Here is a 22,006-nt window from a genome sequence, read left to right as displayed (position 1 = left end):
CCCTCCATCTGATTGCTTGTTAGTTGGTATGCAGCCTCGAACCCCCATTGCGCGTTCCTTGCCTGTCATCACTCTCTTCCTCCATCTCCCTCTCTCTCCTCATCCCTTTTCCCAGCCACTCATGTCCACTCTTTATAACAAATAGGAGGAAAAACAGTCGCACAGCTGCAAAAGGGCAGCAGATACAGCCTCTTTAAAGAGGATAAACAAATTGCAGCAAACATAAAAGGAGAATAGACTGGTTTTTGGGTGAGGGAATACTTTGCTTAAAGGGGAAACTTAAGAGAGATAAAGAGCAGTGAGACAGGATGGAAAAGAAAAGGAAAATGGAGGAGGGGCAACAGTAACGATAATATATGGATGGGGGCTTGCTAGTGGAATGACAAATGGGTCTCAAGTGACAGAGTATTATATTAAAAAGTAAATTGATATGCAAATGTGGAGTGTGTGGCTTTTGGAGGACAGGGATAGCCTGTTGTCCTCGCTGAAGTAGAACAGAGGCAGAGAGAAAGGTTAGAGCTGGGGTTCTGATAGCGATACAGCAGTGTGTATCACTATTAATGTGTGTGTTTTTGTCTCATTGGTGCAAGAGCGTGTACTTTATATCAGGGTTGGATGTATAGCAAGTGTGGTGGCGCTGGGCGGTGTGAGTCTACTTGCAGTGCAAAGCATGCTAAGTTTCGTGAAGCTGGGTGATGACTAAGTGGGGCAATAATTTCTCCACCTATTGTTGGTGGTTTTCATATCACACAACAGGAGAAAGATAGGTAGAAATAGAGGAAATTCAAGACTGTATGTATGCCGACACTGAAATAAATTTTCTGAAAGGTAGTTTTGGTCTGTTTTGGAAACAGTTGTGGATTACTTCACCAATCAAGCATTTGCATTTGCTGTGATACCCACAATTGATTGCGAATTATGGGCATTACAACAAATACCCAACAAATACCCAAGATTTATTAAGCTTTCTATTAAGAAAAAGTTAAAATTCTCAAGACAAAATGAATCTTCAACATGTAATGCTTTATGACCAGTTATGTGGTCAAAGCTTAATATTTAGCAGCTCAAAGAGTAATATTTAGCAGCTCAAAGAGTAATATTTAGCAGTGAAAAAGCACACAGTGAGATTCATCAGTACAACTCTTTGACATAATTTTACCAACTTCGTTTTATATTTAATTCTGTGGTAGAGGTTCATTGAAGTTTAATCATGTTGTCATAGCATAAAATTCAAACTGGTAGTTGATACGTTTGAGTCCTTCTCTAATCTAACTAACTGCTTGTTCTGTTTTCTACATTTCATAAACATATTCTGACAAAGTAGGACTGTGTAATTGAAATAAATATTTTTTATTGCTCTTTTCACCCGGTGGTTTGTACTGCAAATTTTTTATTTTTTATTTAGTTTAAACAACCTTGATTATTTTTCTTCAAAATCGTTGTATTTTCGCATTTTTCCCATTCAAATACTCGGAAGCACAGCTGGTGAGGCTGAGCCTCACTTGGGATTGCGCAACCTCTGGCTAACTGCACTGGCTGCCATTCTATGAGAGCATGCTCCTCCTGTCTGTACGTCACCAATAAAATGGCTAAAAAACATTTAATATATGAACTGATTTTCCATAATTTAGCTTATGTATATAATGTAAACTGTTTTTTGTCACCAACTGTGTGGTAACGTGCTTCATGTGCTGAGGAGCGATCATACATGGCAGAGAACAGATTCAGGCAAGCAGTTCTCTTGCCTAATGGCAGGGGGCGCTCATGATGCCAGACATTGTGACCCCACAACTGCAGAGTAAGAGACAGTAACAACGAGCAAGCCATGAAGCTAGCCATACAGTCAAGTGCAGCGATGTATGTATAGTTTTCTCCTCGTACCACAGCAATCACTTATTAATAATTGCAAAAATAAACATTAAGCCTAAAACCATACTATTGCAACAGACGGAATGTTCTGCTCTTCGTGTGGGAAATATTTCAGTGTTTTTTAGGGGCGTTGTTGTCAGCTGCTATGGCAACGAGTCTGCGTAGCCTGGCCAATGCAGAGATCGAGAAAGAAGTGGTTCTGGGTTGTACTTCAACGGTTTTTCCTAGCACGAAATTAGTAATACCTAAATTTCCAAGTTTGATTGACTTAACGGAATTATTCTACCACGACAGCCCTGCTATGGATGCATGTAAAGGAATTGTTTTTTCGCCCTCCGGCGTGGTCCGCATGTGCGAAATTTCCTAATGTAAACAATAACATGCGTGGCCGCACAGTGGCGCAGTTGGTAGAGCTGTTGCCTACCAACTGAAGGTCCTGGGTTCGATTCCCGGCCCGGGGTCTTTCTGCATGGAGTTTGCATGTTCTCCCTGTGCATGCGTGGGTTCTCTCCAGGTTCTCCGGCTTCCTCCCACAGTCCAAAAACATGACTGTCAGGTTAATTGTGTGCATGGTTGTTTGTCTTGTATGTCTTTGTGTTGCCCTGCGACAAGTGTTGACTGGCGACCTGTCCAGGGTGTACCCGGGACGCAGCTGGAGATAGGCACCAGCAACCCTCCCGACCCCATTTAGAGAAGAAGGGTGTACAGATAATGGATGGATGAACAATAACATGCAGGTGGTCTACATTTGTATATCTGATTGTGATTAAGTCAGTGCCTCACCAGCTTTGCACTTCACTGCACATCACTGATTTCCATAGCTGGGTAAAATCTGCTTTAATAACCATTATGAGGCTGTATGTATACTGTAAGACGACACTGAATTAAAGACTCGTATGCCAAAGTCAAAAACATCAACGTAAGTTAACAGTTATTTTTAACTAGCTTAAGGTATTTAAGCTAGTTGTAAGCTAAATACAACTAATAAGTCTAATAATTAAAATTATTGAACTGATTTTTAGTAAGTCACGTAACTCTTAAATGTAAATTGGAATGGGCTTAAAAGAGTAGAACACAGTTTTAATTTTGATGTTCTGAAACTTGCTGAAACCTTGTGCTCCAGTAAGGAATAGAAATAGGAAAATAAGTACGAACTTTGGTACGTATATATGATCGCCATATTGTCCTCATGAGTCCAATTCTAGTGTGCTTAACAGATGAACCAAAGGTCAGCTGCATTCAGTTAAAAGTATTAAATAGCTGTTTGGAACGTATACACCCAAACGCAGCTGTCGAGGGAAACAGAAAAGCATGTCCGTGTCAGATTTTGCGCCATGTTTAAGACTGCTGCGTTAATGAGTCATGACACTTCTAACTGGAGAGGAGGAATGAGCTGCTCTCTAATTACTATGGAAATGTGTTCATTTCCCATCAGATACACATATACATATGCAGCCATGCACTCAGTGAGTCACGCACACACATTAACACACCCAGCAGTGGCGGAGGGTAGAGGTGGGGGCTGTTTCCGACAGGTTTTGCAGAACATGTGCACGCATACGAGTGTGTGTGTGTCTTTGTGTATGACTTTGCCTCCCTCGGGGGTTCTCACAATCGGAGCAGAGGTGTCACCCATGTCCCCATTCCCCATATGTTTTAACACACATGGCCCAGAGCACTGAGTCTATGAGAGTGGAAGTCAAAGGGGTAATGATAGTCCCTTAGTGTTCGGCTAGCTTGATCTCAGCTGATAACCAGGTGGGACCAAATGAGCCCTTCTTAAGAACATTATCCCCCCCCGCCTCTTTATCCTCAGACACCAACCAGCAGTCTCCACCATTAAGCACATGTGCCTGCGTGCGTGTGTGGGTGTGTGTATTCCCAATGCAGCTTATTGATGTTAGGGCTACAGCAGGCCTTCAGCTGTGCAAAGTCAACAGAAGAACTAAACACCAAATGAGTGAGTGCTGCTGAGCGTAGTAAGATCCCGGATTTTCCCTGTTTCTGCTCCACCATCTCGTTCTCAGTCAGAGCAGGCTCCTCCGTCTCCTCCGTTTTCTTCTGTCCATCTTCATCTCATTTCTCCGCTCCTTTTCCTTATCAAATCTCTGCTCTCTGCCTCGTTCAGTCTCAGGTTTCGCTACTGTCCTTCTCTCTCTGTCCTTCTGCTGATTTCTTAAATCACATACTGTGTGTACCATAGATTCCCAGTTACCCCTGGTCCTGAGCCCAATTCAATTTATCTTCTCGAAGGACAGGTATACTGACTAGATTCTTTTCTCCCTGTACAAGGAGACCTGCAACCTTAAACCATCTGTCTGCTCATACATAAAACAAAATGACCTTTAAGAAATAAAGAATAAACCACCTAGTAAGCACTAATGGCAAACAAGCATCTTTCACATCTACTCAGTTTATTTAAACAGTAACAATTCACAATACACTTCATCTCAAAAGAAGTCAATTCAGTCCAATCATGCAGACAGCTTAAAAGTCCAGTAAATACTTTTCAAATGGATTCTACTTATCAAACAATATTAGGTTTAGCTTACCATTCACATTAGTTAAAGAGTTTTCTATCCAAGGAAAACCAACAGATTTCATTGAGTCACTGACTTGCAGCATTAACTCCACCTGGATCATATGGCGATAGTAGACAATTGTTTGTGTCGTGTCGTTGACTTAACCACAACTTGAGTCCAAACTTGAGTCATTATCCTTCTTATCTTGTTGCTCTTTTGTCATATTGTTAGTTTAAACTGTTTTCTGTTCCCTAAATAAAAAAGACAATGCTTTCTTTAGAATTTAAAGCAGACCCCTAAATCTTAGAGATTTCTTTTTATTATTTTACTAGCTGATTATGCCTCTTACCAGTGTTTGACAGAGAAACTGCAAAAAAGCCTAGAAAAAACACACATACAAACACACATCCTGGCAATGGATCCCCACTGCGAGGTCTGCAGAACAGTATAAGTTAAACACATCCTCACAGCTGCACTGCAGGATTTAGTTGATCAATTTGTCAGTATTTCTGTATTGATCTTTTGATTGACCCATGCCCAAAGGCGTGCACAAGTGTGCTGAAGCAGGTGCGTAACACACATTAGTGGGTCTGTATTTGTGTATTTGATGATCGTGGTTAGACTGGTGAAACAAAAGATGTTTGTTTTTTTTCAGCACACAAATTTGTGGCAAACACATTCCTTCTTTTTAACCAAACATCACAAGTGCTAGGTCAGGGAAAGGTTTAACCAATGATTCAAGGAATGTATTACTTTATTTTTGTACTTTAAATCATAAAAAACTCCCTTTTTTAATTTTTAACCAAAACAGCCAAAAACAGCTTGAAGCCTTTTTTGCACTAATTCACACTGAAAGTGTCACGTAGGAAGAGAAAACCAGCTAAAATTGTAATCTTCATCCAGAATGCATATCTGTCAGTCAGCTTGCACTGTAACCATTACTTTGCCATCCTTTGTAAAAATGTTTTTACTAGCTTTTAATTCATTGAAGAGCACTCTTTCATTTAGCTGCAATATGGCCTCAACTGAAACCCAACTCAAATTGGCATCAATCATAAATTACCTTCCTGTCTTGAAGTCTTATTTCAGTTTCAAACACTGAACAGAACAAGGACGTATGTACAACATGAAAATACTGATGTATGAAAAATATTTGTAGATTCTTGTAGGAAGCTTTACTTGCTAGTCTTTTTGATCTATAGTTTGGGTAAAGGTATACATAAAACATGATGTAGTATTGGATCATCTGCAAACATTTAAGTGGATTTTCAGTCTTATCAAACTGCTTTTGGCTGGAGAACTGTCATTACTTTCTAGGTGGAAAATGCAACTATGCATTTCTGTTTCAGACACTGTGGATACATAAAGGCCAAGCAGGACCCCGATGAAGAAAAGATGCAATTCCAACATGGCCGAGGTAAAGACACAAATGCAATCACACTCTCATGAATAAATGAAGGAATCGTGCCTCGGTGACATTCATTTTAAAACCAGACTTTACACCCACTTGAGATGAATCAGTTCTGTGCTGCATGAGGAGCTGGAAGCATCTGACTGAGGGAGGAAAACCTTAATGTGAGAACGCCGGGTAACACAACTTGACTCTGTTTATTTGCGTGCAAGAGCACTACTTTCTTTGCTTGTCGTGTAGCTGATCATAATTGAGTTACAGAACGAGCACCGGATCTCTGAGTGCAAAGACTTTGCAGCTCAATCAAAGTCATTGTTTTTCACAGAATCTTATATAAATGTCTTCTGGCAGAGTGCTGTTCCATATGGGCTCCTGTTAAAATTATGAGTCAATTTAGCACCATTGCTGATGAATTGTCTAATTGTGTTATTATGTGTTATATCATATGGAGAGCATGCACAATAAAGCTCCAGTTACAACAAAATGGAATGACCTTGTTTGAAAAACACAGAATTCATGATTTGCAGTAGCAAAAAGCTTTTTCCTCCGTGTGTAACATCAATCAGAAGTTTTATAAACCATGCTTTGGATGATTTTTATCTGGGAAGTAAGTAATGCCTTTGTTTTTCTCTCGTTTTCCTCCAATGCAGTGAAGCTTCCAGGCAGCAGAACATACATTCATCCTCACACCTACGAAGACCCAAACCAAGCTGTCCGAGACTTTGCCAAAGAGATAGATGCTTCCAACATTCGCATAGAAAGAGTCATTGGAGCTGGTAAGTTGGCACCGAAGCATTGAAGAATTACTCAGAAATCTGTTCAACATTACAATCAATATGTACATGCTTTTTTACTTTGTGAGCACATGCAGTCCCTTTCAGAACTGTTCACTGCCCAGACCTTAATTCAACTGAGAATCTGCTGCGGGGCTTTAGAGTTTCTGTATACAGACACTTTCTATTCAATTTCACTGAATTTGAGTTGCTTCACAAAGAAAGTTGGTCAAAATTGTCACCCTTTACATGTGTAAAACAAGTTGGGGCATACCCTAATAGATTTTGATATCTTTCACTGTTATTGCAGTATTGAATTAGGGGAGCTGAATACCAGTTCACCTAGCAGTTTAAGAATTGTGTCTTATGAAGTATTTTTAAAACCATGAGCTATTTTACTTCTACAATTAGGCATAATTATGTGTAGTTTATTATTTATTTATTGCCTGAAATGTCAATAAACAAATGTTAAATTGTGGATGTTAAACTAAAATGTCCTTTCATAAGCAATCATTTAAGGACCTCGTGCATATGTATAATATTAAACAATCAATTTGAGATTTGATCTTTCTTTTGTGTGTTTGTGCAGGAGAGTTTGGGGAGGTGTGCAGCGGTCGCCTGCGTGTTCAGGGGAAGAGGGAGATCTATGTGGCCATCAAGAGCCTGAAGGCCGGATACTCTGACAAACAGAGGAGGGACTTTCTTTCTGAGGCGTCCATCATGGGACAGTTCGACCATCCGAACATCATCAGACTGGAGGGTGTCGTCACAAAATGTGAGTGGACACGTTTAAAAAAAAAACAAATAAATCCCTTTTTCTTCATTATGCTTTTCTTTTTAATCAGATTTTGGTCGAATCATGCAAAGCTCTTAATTAATTCTACTCTATATGAGTGGGTGTGGATGTCTGTCTGTCACACACCTGTTTGAAACACAGCAGATGTGGCATTGATGTGAATAAGAGCTGACCCTGGATCAGATAAAAGCCCCATTACCATGGCAACACAGCGGTGACGCATGGCATGGCCGCGTGCACGTGATGCAACTGTCCACCACTCAAATGGCCACTTGTTTACTTCACATGATTGTGTTTGAGCAATTAGAGTGAGCGTGTGTGTTGCTGAAGCAGGTGAGACAGACGCAGGCCTGGTTCAACAAGATAGCTGATTTGTTATCGCTGCTCTCTCCAGCCATCCTGCTTTCATGCCGCTATCTTGTACTCCTGCTTTCTCTCCCAGTCCAATGTCCATCTGATTGTCTCATTTTCTCTCTCTGTGTCTCCTTCTGTCTAATTTTTCCATTCTCACTTTATCGTTCTGTTTCTTCTGCATTTTCAAATCTAGGCATGCTAAGTTGGCAACATACGAATGTCTTTGTCCTGTTTTGCATAATACTCAATATTGGCTCCACATCTCGCCCAGTTACAAGAAAACACTAAAAAATATGGTTTTATAAATTGGTACTCCTTCCAACTGAAGTCAGAATCAGCAAAGATCCAATTTTCGTGTGATTCTTAGCAAGAAAAAGCAGAAAATAATGATAGATCTGAAATTATAGCCATCATTTTGTGGCCCCCATTACACCCACCCCACATGATAGTTGTTGCAAAAAGCAAGCATGTGAGTTAAAATGAGAAACGTATTGGGTAGTAAATCTAAAAAGACAGCACCACTCTGTGTTCAGGGCTGGAATGCAACAAATAACATTTCCCGAAGTACAACTTTAAAGGGCCAGAGTCTAAAAAATCCTGCCATGTAATTTTACTTTTCTTCCTCACTTCAATCCACTCAGTCATTCTTTCCATTCTCTACAAGGCCTTTGAACACACAGCTTCAATTACTACTTATTTTTACGACAAATGCTTTTTGGAGAGCTTTTTAAACTGTAAAAAAGTCAAAGAAAGTTTCCACGTTTTGACTGACATCACTAGCTTGTGCTAATTTTAGCCATTCATGTGTTCCAAAGATGAAACATGCAGCACCCTCCACACTTTCCTGCACCTGTACCAACCGACAACGGCCTATAATGCAAAACCAGGCAATATTTTAATCTGATTTTAAGACTTTAACAATGAAACAAAAAAGCATGTTGTAGTATTATTACATTTGTGTTATGTTTGTGTAATGTTTAAAAATAAAACATTAAAGTAACTTCCAAAAGAAATTCCATTTTGCTAATAAAAATGGGTGTATTTAATCGCATGAGGTCATATAAGATTGCTAAAGGAATGCACTTTGCTGCTGAATGTGAATAACATTTAACTTTAAGTAACTTTATTTTGCAAGAAGGATTGTTTTGTAACTACAGTACAACAAGTGCACTATGAAAAATCTGCCAACAAATATACCTATCTGCCTCCAGTTATTAAACAATATATTAAGGGGTGTTATACAGCTTTACTTTATTATGATGCAATTCTCCCTTAAAAAACTACACAGAAATAAGTACCACTTGTGTGAGCACATTCGTTCTCTTCAGATTAGTGATCTAAAGTACTGTGCATTCTCTGTATCCCTGTGCTCTTCCTGTTACTCAGTATGCACCGCTCCATCATTCTTCTGATCTGACATCTTGTTATGCAGATGTTTGTGAGAGGATCTAGACGCAAACATAGAAAGCGGGATGGAAAGACGCGGTACAAAGAAGCAGGATTTTTGAACACGCAGGCAGACAAACGAAGCTCCCCGTCACCCAACCTCGCTGCCACACACCCTCAGATCTTCAGTCCTTCATGCAGAAGTGCTCTACAGCGCCCGGGCCAAACAACAAAAGAGCAAACGGATATATGCCTGCATCGACCATGAATATTTATACGTGGGGAAAGTTAATTGGCTGTGTTTTTAGCCTCATGAATATTCAGCAGCATGTGTATCATGAATGACACCATACTGAGCTTCTTATTAATTCCTTCCTATTGTTTCACTCCCTTTCTTCCTCTTCTTGGAGATATTAGAGAGGCACGCAACACGTAGACATGTAATTATGGCAAAGTCGCTTGAATAACTCACCAGTCTAATTTGAAACACCAAAATAAATCCAATAATTACTGCAAAGTGCTTGAAGATTTTTGACAGCAATGACATGGTTGACAGCAGAAACAGCTAAATAACTGAAAAATGACTTGACAAGCAATTTATTTCAGCGTAATAAAGTTCTCTGTAGTGTTTTCTGAATGCGATTATTTTTGTTTGTGCGTCTCTGTTGTTTCTCCATACGTAATGAGTGCTTGTCTCCTCTCCACATGCGTCTCTTTGTGTCCTTTCTCACCTGCCTTCACGGCACATTGACGAGCTGATAAAGCCCTGCAGAAACAAATCTCACTAGCAGAGCAGCAATTTCACAGGTCACAGCTCAGGGTGTGCATGTGCGGGCAAAAGGGGGTGAGAGTTGAGATGGGTCAATAATTCCTTCAGGCCCCCTTTTCTCTGGCCCCAGCTGGTCCTCTCACACTGCCCTCACTCTAATCAGACAGGCCGACCTGATTGCTCTGGACTCAGGTGTGCTGGATTGGTTTGTGTAGGTGTGAGTAGAAGTAGACGCCGTAGTAGTATTGGTTTAAGTTGGACTGGGAGTAATTGCTTTTCTGCTGTGGTGGGAGTAGGAGCTACGTTGAAGCTAGTTCAGCAAAAGCTGTAAAGAAAAGAAGCAAAAAAAAAAAAAACAAAAAAAACAAACAGCTGAAGTAGCCCTGATATGATATCAAGCAGGAGGCGCTAGTAGACTTTTGATCTTACTAGCAGAGATCGAAGTGAAGTGAAAAGAAAAAAAAACTGAAAAGCGTTGTTGTTAATACAATAAAACTTTAAGTAGGGCTTAGTGTGATATGATTATTATGAAGCATTGAAATATGAAACATACTAATAAATATTTACAGTTTAATAAAAATGGCATGTCAAAAAATGTATCTTTCTTGGCAATTAGTGGAAAATACTCTATTAGCATGAGAACAGTCAGATCTTTCTCATATTGCTGATAAGCTTTTTACATGTTGCCACTTTAATTTTGACATTTGTCTTTGGTGAGCTAAAAGTGTTTGAGTTTAGAAAGCTTTTTTACTTACCAGCTCACTACAATGATTCCCTTTAGTAATTAAAAGCTTCCAGCTAGAAGAAACATCTTGGTAAATTTAAAAGTTTACTTTAAATCTAAAAATGTCAGGGGTATAATTCAGGGCATAACCATATGTGGACTAATCCAACCTGGACAAAAATATTCCACTTTGAATAAATGCAGTTTGCAACCTGTGTAGTCTTTATTATGTTTATGAAAATATAAAAACCTCCCCTAGGTTTTTCCAAAAGTATTGTTCTCATAAAGCCTCTTGAGCTGGATGTGTGGCCACTTACCTAATCAGTGTACTAAATAAGAAGTTCTGTTAATGGTAGTGCAGAATTAATCCTTTTTATTATTATTATTTAGATTTTATTGTATTAATAGCGGCTGTAAAATTACATGCAGCCCTTTCAATCTTTTTTTGCCTGTGTTAAAAGGATTGAAATAACCAAGTTGTAGTAGTTATTGGAGCAATGGTTTTGGTAATTGTGCTAGGATTGTATATATGCATGAGTCTCTTTCTTAACTGAATTTTCCACTTCCAGCTGCTCTGCTTGTCTGCGTGCATGTGGGTGGGTGAATGTTTTCTGCTTAAAACCTCATAAGCCCCCAGCCGCTGCCATGTGCAGCTCTAATAACCTACTCCGCTGTCTGTCACCTGATTGTTGCCATTCTTATGCTAATTAGACCACTGCATGCAGAAAAAGTCCCTCTTTTCTTTATCGGGCCTTTTACACATAACGAAAGTGCAGCAATCTGCCCTCATCCGCTCATCCCTGCCCCCCTCCCCTCCTCCCCTCACTCTTCTTATCTTCCCTTTATCTCCCCAGTTCCTCATTTCATCCATCCGTCCTTTATGTGTCGCACAATCACTGCAACAATCGGCTCATTTGGAAAACCCTCAATTACAGGACTCAATCTCATCTGACACACACACACACATGCATGTCTGCACGCCGTCATTACAGGGCTGGTCTACAAAGGTGCTATTAAAACTGGCAAAGTCGTGTTTTCCAGGCGTCTTCTGTTTGAAGAAACTAGTGATTGGATTTAACTGCGTGTCTTTGTCCGTCGAACAATAAGTGTCTCAGTGTTTCCTGTCAGAGTGTTTTAAAGTATTCATGCTTTGAATACACATGGAGATTTGAAGATTGCAAAGCAGAGACAGGAAACGGGACGGAGGAAAAGGTGACGACGGGTGCGGGACGGCGGGAAGAACGGGGGCATGGATGAATGAGATAAGGTACGAGAGTGAGGAATTGAGAGAAGATGAGGCTTGAGTTTAAATGGCGGTGGCACGGAAAGAGGGGAGATGCTGAGGAGACAAACGTGAGGAAATGAGAGGAGAAGAGAAGTAGGGGGAGACGTGAAGAGAGGAGAAAAGATAAGGTTATTGAGTTTCTGTCTGTCCGTGTTCTCCACAGCCCCCACAGCCTTACATGGCACTTCCCAGAACAGAGATCTGCCCTGTGTTAAAAGCTTTGTATCATTTAGTCCAGGCCCTTAACATTAATCAATGCAGAAGTTATTTCATTTTCTCATTTGTACCCTGGGCCGCCTCATTCAATAAAGCAGTAATGTGGCCTAGTGGCACACACACAGATATCTACTCGTAATGTAATTGTCAAGATGTATACAGACTCTATCGCTTTCGTTTACACTCACACCAACGCAAAGTAAAACCGCCTCTCATAATGTAATTTACTGGACTGCATGCTTAGTCTGCAGGCTGATAAACGCATTCACACATAGGTGCCACTCCTAAATGATTAGACCATTATCAAAGGACAGCAGGCTTTTTCTCGACCACCATGATAAAGGACTGCGACACACTGAAAGCTTCTTTCATGACTACTGCAAATCAAGCTAACAGGTAAAACATCAAAACTAAAAATCCACTAAACGGAAATTTGGGGCCCATTCCAAAGCTCAGTTTTTTTGTAGTGCATCGACGTACCCTTTATTAAAGTTTAAAAAAAAAAAAATCACATTTGCTCTACAAGAAAACAGCATTCAAAATACTGCTTGACTTACAGCTATGAAAAGTTTTGAGATATTTAGATTAGAAGCAGAGAGAATCTTTTGACTATGAGGGATTGACTATGTTCTCAAAACATCTGCATTAGTGTGATTTTGCAGTCACCACACAGAAAAGACAAAACAAACTAATGCAAGCCCTCAGATATCTGCTGCTCCTTCTATCTTTTAAGGGTTTTGTGCTAAGTCCAGATGCCAGATTGTCGCTATAGACAGCATGTGTGTGAGAACACACTCAAATCATGTAGCTGTCTAAGCCCAGACAGCAGGATGAATGTGTTTCATTGTCCTTCTCTCTTGACCATATCTAACACCTCGAACCCAAAGGCAATATCCAATGTCACATGCACGTGCAGTCCCCAACACACACTCACACACATAATTGGTTTTTAAGGTATTTTTTATCGTCCCTTTTCCCATTTCATGGGTGTTAACTTTGTACGGTGTAACATGTGCATGCAGTACAAAACACATGTATCCACATTTACCGAATGCCGACAAGCACTGATACAAACCTGCACATACCGACAGGAAAGCAGCGAGGAGTCGGCTGTCCTTTTAGTCAGCATTAGACCCATCGACTGCTCCATTTGCATACTGAACACACAAATGTTCTCCCTCTCTAAACAGAGCTCAAATCAGCCTGTCTTTATAGCACCATCCGTCCCCTCATGCCATGGCCTGAAACCAGCTCTCCTTCTCCTGTATACACGCGCGCACACGCCTACGCACACTCACAGAGGCTCTGTGTGGAGATAAATGTGACCAGCAGTCCTCACCCCCAGCAGAAGAAAATCCAATTCTCTTTCACTTTTATCCCTGAGACTAATGTTACTGTCAAAGAAGACACCACCACTAGAGACCAGGCGACTCTGTTTGTGTGTGTGGTGTGTGTGTGTCTGTGTGTGTCTGTTTTCTGCAGTAAGATAGTGAATTCATTTAAAGTGATGTATTGCTGTCTTTACCTACAATCTTACTGTAGGCCTTGGTGGTGTTGTTGCTGCCCATCTATGACAGGCGTGTGACCAGCCTCCTCCCTCAAATCCATCTGCTCTCCTCTCTCCCTTCCTCCCTTCTTGCCACTTCTTGTTTTTTTTGTCATTGTTCCCTTTTTTTTTCATCTGTTACTTCATATGTTTTTACTGCCACCTTCTCTCACATATTCAATTTCTCATTATTTTTATGTGTTTTAGTATTTTATTACATTTTCACTTATATAGTAGTCCTAACTTTCTTTCACTTTTGATTCAAAGACATACAGCGTGTGTATAAATGCGTGTGATTTGTAGATACAGTAAAACATTTGTCAGATTCCATCTTGTAGTACAGGATGTAGTGTGACTGTTTTTAACATACCATTGATTATTAGTCGCTTTCATTAAATGGTCATCATGACAAGAAAAACCCCCATACAAATTCAGTCGATTTACCCGTTACCGTGTCGACATTATAAGCCTATTTTGAAATATTTTTGAAATATTTTGAATTTTGAAATATCCACGTTGGGAAAACGGTCTAAATTCATTCAAAGTGGCTGATCTTTATACTTAGTAGTGCAGAAAGCACTAATGGTATGGAAAAGTATGGAATTTGCTTTGACCATTTCCGTGTCAGGATTACAATAAAAAAAATAAAATAAAAAATGAGTATGGAAAATGTTTGATTTTCCTCACTTGTCTTCCACAAGTATTTTTTCCCATTAAATTAGATCATCCCAATCTTGATTTAAAACCATTTATAAGTCGAAGAGTTGTAGATTTTGAAATGGAGCAGATTTATTTTCGTCCCGGAGTCACCAACGTGTAAATATCCCAGTACCTCACTTTGAAAATCAGAGCATTCCTTTTTGGAGAGTCAAGTCAAGTTATGTTTATTTGTGTGGCACATTTTACCAACAAGCAAGTTGAAAATGCTTTGAATTATGTTAAAAATTTATAACACAACAACCAGTTGTGAAACAAGTGACAAACATTACATTGTGTCAAATGCCATCATCAAAATCGTCAGGAATAAACATCATCAAATATACATCAGCTGTATTAAACAATGCTTCAGATCTTTTAAACAAATCTAAACAGGTACATTTTTTGGCCGTGTCTTGAAGGAACTCAGTATTTTAGCTGTTTTGCAATTTTCTGGACATTTTCTCCAGAAAATTGGAACAAGCTTCTAAAGTGAATACATAGTTCTGATTCTGGGAATGCTGGGTAGACTAGACCTAAAGGACCTGAGAGTTGTGGAAGGTTGACACAACAATAACAAGTCTGTAATGTATTTAGGTGCTCAGCCATTCAGTGATTTATAAACTACAGAAGTATTTTAAAGTCTGTTTTCTTTGCTACAGAGAGATTTCTTTCGCATTGGGAAAAATATATGATACATTTACTATAAAACCATTTCAAGGCTCATCCCATGTAAATATCCAGAAGATTGTGAAACCTCAAGAACCCTGGAGGAACCTTGACTGTAACTATCTCATCTTTTAAATGAGTATGACCCTACTTTTCAATAACTGCTCTCCCAGACACATAGTGTGATACTCCCTTTTTTTTTTGCTGTTTCACACAGTATCTAAAGAAATTAGCTGAAAAGTGTACCAGCATGTTAGAGCTGTATAAAAACCAGTGTTCAAAAGTTGGCCACAAATGTTAAAAAATGGCATTTGGAGGTTCCATAGCAAAATTGTAATACAGCTTTTTTTTTTTAGGTCCATTTATTGTCAAATTATTTTTAGCTCTGCTCATCCTTTGTCTTAGTTTAGACCCATTTACAACAGCGCTCCCTGTCTAGACATCTCTTTTTTTCTTCCTCCTTATGTTAGGTTTTCTCCCCCAGGATTTTTCTTTTCCTCTCATCATAGAGGTCTGATTTGGGAAATGCGAACTATTCATTATCGGTGACATAGCCTGTGTGTTTACAAGCCATGCTCCGTCATTTATAGCTGCACGCCGAGTGTTTGTTTGGTGATTGGCAATGCCTGACTGCAGGGGGTGACGTCTGGGTGGAGGTAAGGTGGTGGAGTGCGGGGGGGAGAGTGGTAGCTGTAAACCAGGGACAACTGCTGTTTTTGGTGTGCTTTTGTGTGTGCGTGTGCATACTTGTGATTGCAGGTACTTTGTTAATCATTTGTAAGCCTCACCAGATGCCAAGCAGAGGATCATAGGGTGCGGGGTCTGTCACTCAGGCTCCCCTTCATCACCCACAAAGTTGCACACAAACACACACCCGTGCAGGTGCACAGCGATCAAACCGCAACCCCCCCCCCCCACTAACCTCCCACTTCCCTCGAGGCTGATTAGTATTCATGAGATCTCAGGAGGCTCCCATGCACACACACACACTCACCCATGCACATATATATGGTGGTGGATTGGTCTATTCTAATTATCTCCTGGCGTTTATGGAGAGGGCTGATTAGAAGCTGTCAGTGTGACTGATGACGACATACCATGTTATCCCCCTGAGAGAGGCACAGAGACGAAAAGAGAGGATGGTCACAGCTGTGGACTCTGATTCTTTTCCGTCCTCGTCTTTTTATAGTTTGTGCGTTTCTCCCTTGTAACTGTGGCTTATTAACGACTGCCCTATATTGTGCCTCTTTTAGGTAAGCCCGTGATGATCATAACAGAGTTCATGGAAAATGGGTCTCTGGACACTTTTCTGAAGGTGAGTCTTGTCTCAGCAGGACAGAGCGACCGCACTTTCATTTTCTCGTATGGCAGCATCACAACACTTTACCCTGAGATAGTGTTTCAGGCTATTATTGAATGTAACTTGAAGTGTTAAAACGAAAAAGGAAAAAAAAAAAAAGCCTAATTGAAATCAACATAACAAAACAATGCAAACAGAATAAATGATTGTTTTCCTTATTTTATTTGTGTTTTTCTGTGAACTTGAACAAATGATTTATTTGCGTGGAGGAATAAATTCAAGCACCACAATTTTTATTCCCTCTTAAAATGTATATGCAATTATTTCACATGTGGGGTCATATGACTGAAACACTGTTAATGTGTATTTTGAACAAGGTTTCCTCTGTTTAAACCTCAGATATTTAGTTATGTGTGCTCCTGAATGTGTAAGAGCAGACACCACGTTGAGATCCTAGCCTTCAGAAAGAAGATTGTTGACGCTTACAAATCTTACAAGAGATTTACAAAAGGCCCCAAAAAGTTTTAAAATCAGCCATTCCACTTTATAAAAAATGCTTTACAATGGAGGGACGTTAAAAACAATTACCTACATGCTTAGATCAGGCTTTCCAAGAGAATTCACCCTTAAAGTAGACTTTATTATGCTAAAAGAAGTCTCCAAAAACTCTAAAGCATCAGACAAAACTTACTGAAGACTCTCTCTGAGAACATACATGATTGTAATATGAGAAAGACACTACACAAACCTCCAGGAGAAGTGTTTAAGGGGGGACTTTTGCTTTCTGAATTAGACCAGGACCTTTGAAATATTGAATTTGTCACAACTGCTTCCTACTCAAGTGAAATAAGAAGTTTACTACTAATTAGAAGTCTTTAGAAACATTTATTAACTTCAAAAACAAAGGATAATTAAAGAAAAAAATACAAGAATTGGTAACTTTTAATGCAGTGATGCCAATTATTATGTTTAATAACTTTTATTTCTTCCCACTCACTGAATAAATGTACTCAAATTAAAGGTTGGACCCTTTAAATTTATTTAGTACGAGAATATGCAGCTGTAATTAAAAAAAAAAATTATCAATTTACTTTCAGGCTTTTTATGCATTGTTACTAGGGGTGCTGATAAATATGTCCTGCTCTCTGCAGTGTTTGAAAATTCAAAATATGTTTTCAGCTCTGATCATCAAAGATGCTGCATTGATTTAACTGGGGAACCTTGAAACACATTTTTGCCCAGATAAATGGCACACAGTTCCTGGTGCGCCTCATGTTCGACATTCCCCTGATTCATATTCAGCCTTGTTTGTCAGCCAGTAAAATCACTGCACTGCTGCTCAGCCATTAAGGCTGTGATGATGGGCCTGTTTCTAAGTAGGTGCAGATCCCATTTGTAGCACTGAAGCACAATGAAGAGACAAGATACAAAACGACTCGAGTACATTGTTCCCAACCGTCCGTACTCGCTCACACACAATAAAAAGATGCCACATACATGTTTTTGTTTTTTTTTTGTACAATACTACGTGTTGAAAGGAAGGTCATAAAGTGTCTGCAGAGCCTGGCTTTTTATGGTTTTAACAGCTCAGCTGTGGTATCTTTACAGTTGTCTTTAATTATGAGCATTTATTAAGCAGAAATCCCTCTGAAGTAACAAAACCAGCTTCCCTCTTCTTAGTCTAACACAATCTATCATCTCATGAAGTGTTTTTTTTTAGATATGCATTTTATTAATTAAAAAAAATTAATAAAAAGAGGCTTTTTGCCATCTAACCTATCTTTCTCCTTTCTTTCCTGCCATGCCTCCTCCTTTCTGGCAGTACAGTGTGGTGGGCAGATTGATAGAGGAAGTCTGTAGGTTTGTTAGACAGTCCAATCAATCAGCATCTCACAAAACCACCGGCTAATTAACTTACTCCGCAGCTGCCGAGGGACAAGAGAAAGAAAAAGACAGAAGACAGGCGGGGAGGGAAGGGGTGCATGGACACAGAAAGATGAACGTAGACAGATAGACGGAGGCTGAATCAAAGTGCAACTGAGTTCTTCCCCCTCTATGCGACAGAGAGCAGGATGAGAAGGAGATGGATGGAGATTACAAAGGGACAGAAGAAGGAGAAATGATATGAAGGAGAGAGGATGACTGATAACATAAATGGCTCTTTAACAGAGATCGTTGGCCCAGGGCAGGAATAATTGGCAGAGGAAGGTGAGCTGGACCATCATCGATCAACAGGCTGCAAAGTCTTTGCCAACCACAGCTCAAAATCTGAAATACAAGCAGAGCTGGGTCGACACAAGCTTAGTGCTAAAGAGGAAAGTCTTGTCTGCTGTGTCAGGTTCAATCCGCTGTAAGTGGGACTTTTTTGTTCTCATGATCCCCCCCTTTGATCTTTGGATGCAGAAATTCATCTTTTTTTTCCGCCCCCCTAGCCCGTCAGTTTGAGGTCAGAGCGCAGGGTTAGTAGGAGCTGAAAGTGATACGATGTCATGCTCTGGAACCTCTGGGGACTCTGGAATACTGCCAGTGCAACTCAAATCCTGGCATAAACCTTCAATTACTGCTGGAGCTGTTGTTGGTGTGCCGCCATGTTACTGGTCGACGTCAGCAGAAATACTGACTTCCGCAAATCATTTCATGTTTATTTCTGCTTTGCTTCAGAAACACGACGGCCAGTTCACAGTGATCCAGCTGGTTGGTATGCTGCGCGGCATCGCCTCGGGGATGAAGTACCTGTCAGACATGAGCTACGTTCACAGAGACCTGGCGGCTCGAAACATCCTGGTCAACAGCAACCTGGTGTGTAAGGTGTCCGACTTCGGCCTGAGCCGAGTTCTGGAGGACGACCCCGAGGCCGCCTACACTACGAGGGTAAGACCTACTCGCTGTTTGCTTCTGACCAAAACACGCTTTCTAAGTTACAGTTCAGACACAAACTAAATCAGACACAAAATGTGATTGGCTTTTGTTGTGGCACTTTTACAATATGGTTGTTCCTAAAGGATGTCCATCAAAACCTTGTGACAAAATTTATGTTGTCACTGACGACAGTGGTTCTACAGAGTATTAACTTAAATATAATATCGATATTGAAGATATACGGTTCACAAAACTAATTAATATACGCAGTGCAGACAGAGGCAAAAAACATTGTATTTATGCAGTCAAATCAGTCTTTGGTGACTGCGGCATCGTCTCCCTGCCCTTAGTAAAACTATAGAAACTCAAACATCAATGAGCTAAACCACTGTGGAGTAACTCATCAAAAATGTCCACAAGGAGATGGCATTATTCATATTCATAAGAAAAGTTAGGGAAGTTATTCTTTATGTGGCATTAGCATTGCCCTAGGAGGAGTGGATCAGCCGCTGACAGCTCTATAGCAATCACACACAAACTCCCACTGATGTCAATAGACCTAGATAGTGAGCTGCAGGCACTGATGGAGGAGGGTAGCAAAGGCGGAGATGGGGAAGAGACAGCCAGAGACCCAGGGAGGAAAAAACGGAGAGAGAGGAAGCGGGAGGGGAAGAATAGTGATCCAATGAGAGCAGTTAAGAGAAAAAAAAGAAAAGATGATGTTGGGTAGGGGTGGACAAGGGGGGGTGGGGAAAACTAAAGTACAGTGCTGAGCAACTTGGCAGCTTTGTCTTTCATTTGACTTTCACCGAGCAGAGGTGGGGAATGCTAGGTGGTGCAGAGGCATCTTCCGCATGTTAAAAAGCTGAGACGAGCCTATAGAGGTACGATGCCTGCGTGCGTCAGTGAACCAGGGAGGGTGGGGGTGCCTATACATACAGGGGGTTGTATGGAGTCCTTTTGATCTGTGTGTCAACAACAAAGGCAGGGGGAGCTCAGGGAATTCATCCCAAAAACCTGATATACACACTCTTTATCCCGCCACCTCTCTCATTAAATGAGAACAGACTGTAAGAACTGAGGATTAGCATTTTCCACACTCAGAACAGCCAGAAGACTACCAATAGTGGAGCGTTGTTTTATTTTTACAATTCTAAACATGGAAGAAGCTTTATATTTTAAAAACTTACCCAGGAAACTGTTGTGTTGCTATTATATAAATTTGTGGGTTTTTCGCTTCCTGTGTTACCCCTTGTGTAATCATGCGCAGTTTTCTTTGTAACACTGACAATCTTTGGTAATTAAAAAAAAAAGCATTAATTGTTTTTAACAGTGCTAGGCATATTGCACTCACTGGTTATTTGGATTCTTAGGCAAATTTAGAAATAGGTACACGACAAGACTTCACAAGAAATGTCATTTAAAGTTTGCATTGATCCTCAAATGAGACATCATACAAGCACAATGTAGCCTGGTTAGATGTAAATAAAGTTAGGATTTGGGGTGGAAAGTCATTTCCATTGTAAAACTTGGTGGTGTCAGCATTATGCCACCACCAAAAAAAATGATAGATATTTGGTTAACACCACTTATTACAACATTTCAAACATGTTCCTATTACGTGTTTCTCTTTAAATCACCTCTGCATTTATATTGCCTTGATCTTTTTCCAATTTGTCACCTTGCAAACACAAGCAATAATGAATTTTATGGGGTTTTAGCTGAAGATTGTTCAGATGAATAATTATACATTATTTGTGAAGTGGAAGGAAAATTATACATTCATTTAAAAATTGTCTACGAATAAAAATCCGAAAAGTTTGTGTCCAGTCCCCTTCACTTTCACACACCTAAATAAAACCGTGAAAGACTGTAAAGGATTACAGAATGGCGTGGATGTCCAATATCCTGCAGGACATGGTCACAAACATAAAGCCAGAGTTACAGTGAAAAGGTGTAAATTAAAAATATCCAGATTTTACAGTGGCTCAGGAAAAGACCAAAATCCAGCTTAGACTCTCTGACAAGACTGTAAAGTTTCTGTTTATAGACATGTAACTTTATAGATATAGAAGGTTTTGACGTAGTGGGTGTAATTTCAAAGACACTTTTCAAATTTGACAAAAAATTGTAAGCTATTTATTAGTGTCCTTTTTGTTCCTTCTGCATCGCCTTAAAATCTCAAAATACATTAAAGTTTGTGTTTAAAAGAAACAACAACAACAACAACAAAAAAACAAGAGCTATGAATACTTTGTGTAATGTGTTATACTTGTGAATAAAAAAAAAAGAATGTATTCTTACAAACTTAAGTTTCCCAGGATATAAGTTGGATCTTTTTAGGTGACGTGCGAACTAGTCAGTAGTTCAAGACATTATAATTTTAGCTGTGGTAAACTGCTTATTAGAGGATATTGCTTCTTAAGTTTCAACTGCACTTCACTACAGCGCAGGACTGAACTGTTTGATGAGTCAGTGTACTCCACTCTCAGACAGCAACAACATGTCATCCATTTAATGCTGACATGTTCGCAGCTTCATCTTAAATTTTGAACTAGTCAGAACAAACAAGAAAAAGCATTTAGACTCTCTTTCGTCTGCCAATTTCAGTGAGAGAACGTTGTCTATGCGGTGTGTTTACAGGGAGGGAAAATCCCCATCAGATGGACGGCACCAGAGGCCATCGCCTACAGGAAGTTCACCTCAGCCAGCGATGTGTGGAGCTATGGCATTGTCATGTGGGAGGTGATTTCATATGGAGAGAGGCCGTACTGGGAGATGTCCAACCAGGATGTGAGTCCCAAACATGCAGACACGTTGCACTTTTTCAG

The 22,006-nt window shown here is 40.0% G+C and overlaps 1 protein-coding gene across 6 annotated transcripts in view; it reads left to right on the top strand.

Annotated features, from left to right (window-relative positions):
- Positions 1–22,006, top strand: part of epha4b (eph receptor A4b) — a 104,013-nt gene that overhangs the window by 75,720 nt on the left and 6,287 nt on the right. For 4 of the 6 annotated variants that reach the window (XM_044134202.1, XM_044134203.1, XM_044134205.1 and 1 more), the window contains exons 11-16: positions 5,741–5,808; positions 6,453–6,578; positions 7,165–7,350; positions 16,270–16,331; positions 18,978–19,187; positions 21,819–21,968. In XM_044134202.1, the coding sequence (XP_043990137.1) occupies positions 5,741–5,808; positions 6,453–6,578; positions 7,165–7,350; positions 16,270–16,331; positions 18,978–19,187; positions 21,819–21,968 (802 nt within the window). Of the gene's footprint in view, positions 1–5,740; positions 5,809–6,452; positions 6,579–7,164; positions 7,351–7,420; positions 8,462–9,111; positions 9,238–16,269; positions 16,332–18,977; positions 19,188–21,818; positions 21,969–22,006 lie in introns of those variants that run through there. The other 2 variants (XR_006372343.1, XM_044134207.1) reach the window with 2 other exon arrangements.

This window comes from Gambusia affinis, linkage group LG12, assembly GCF_019740435.1.
Source record: "Gambusia affinis linkage group LG12, SWU_Gaff_1.0, whole genome shotgun sequence".
NCBI classification, from domain to species: Eukaryota; Metazoa; Chordata; class Actinopteri; order Cyprinodontiformes; family Poeciliidae; genus Gambusia; species Gambusia affinis.
Note: the sequence above shows the minus strand (reverse complement) of the source record. Positions and strands in the feature narration are given on the sequence as shown.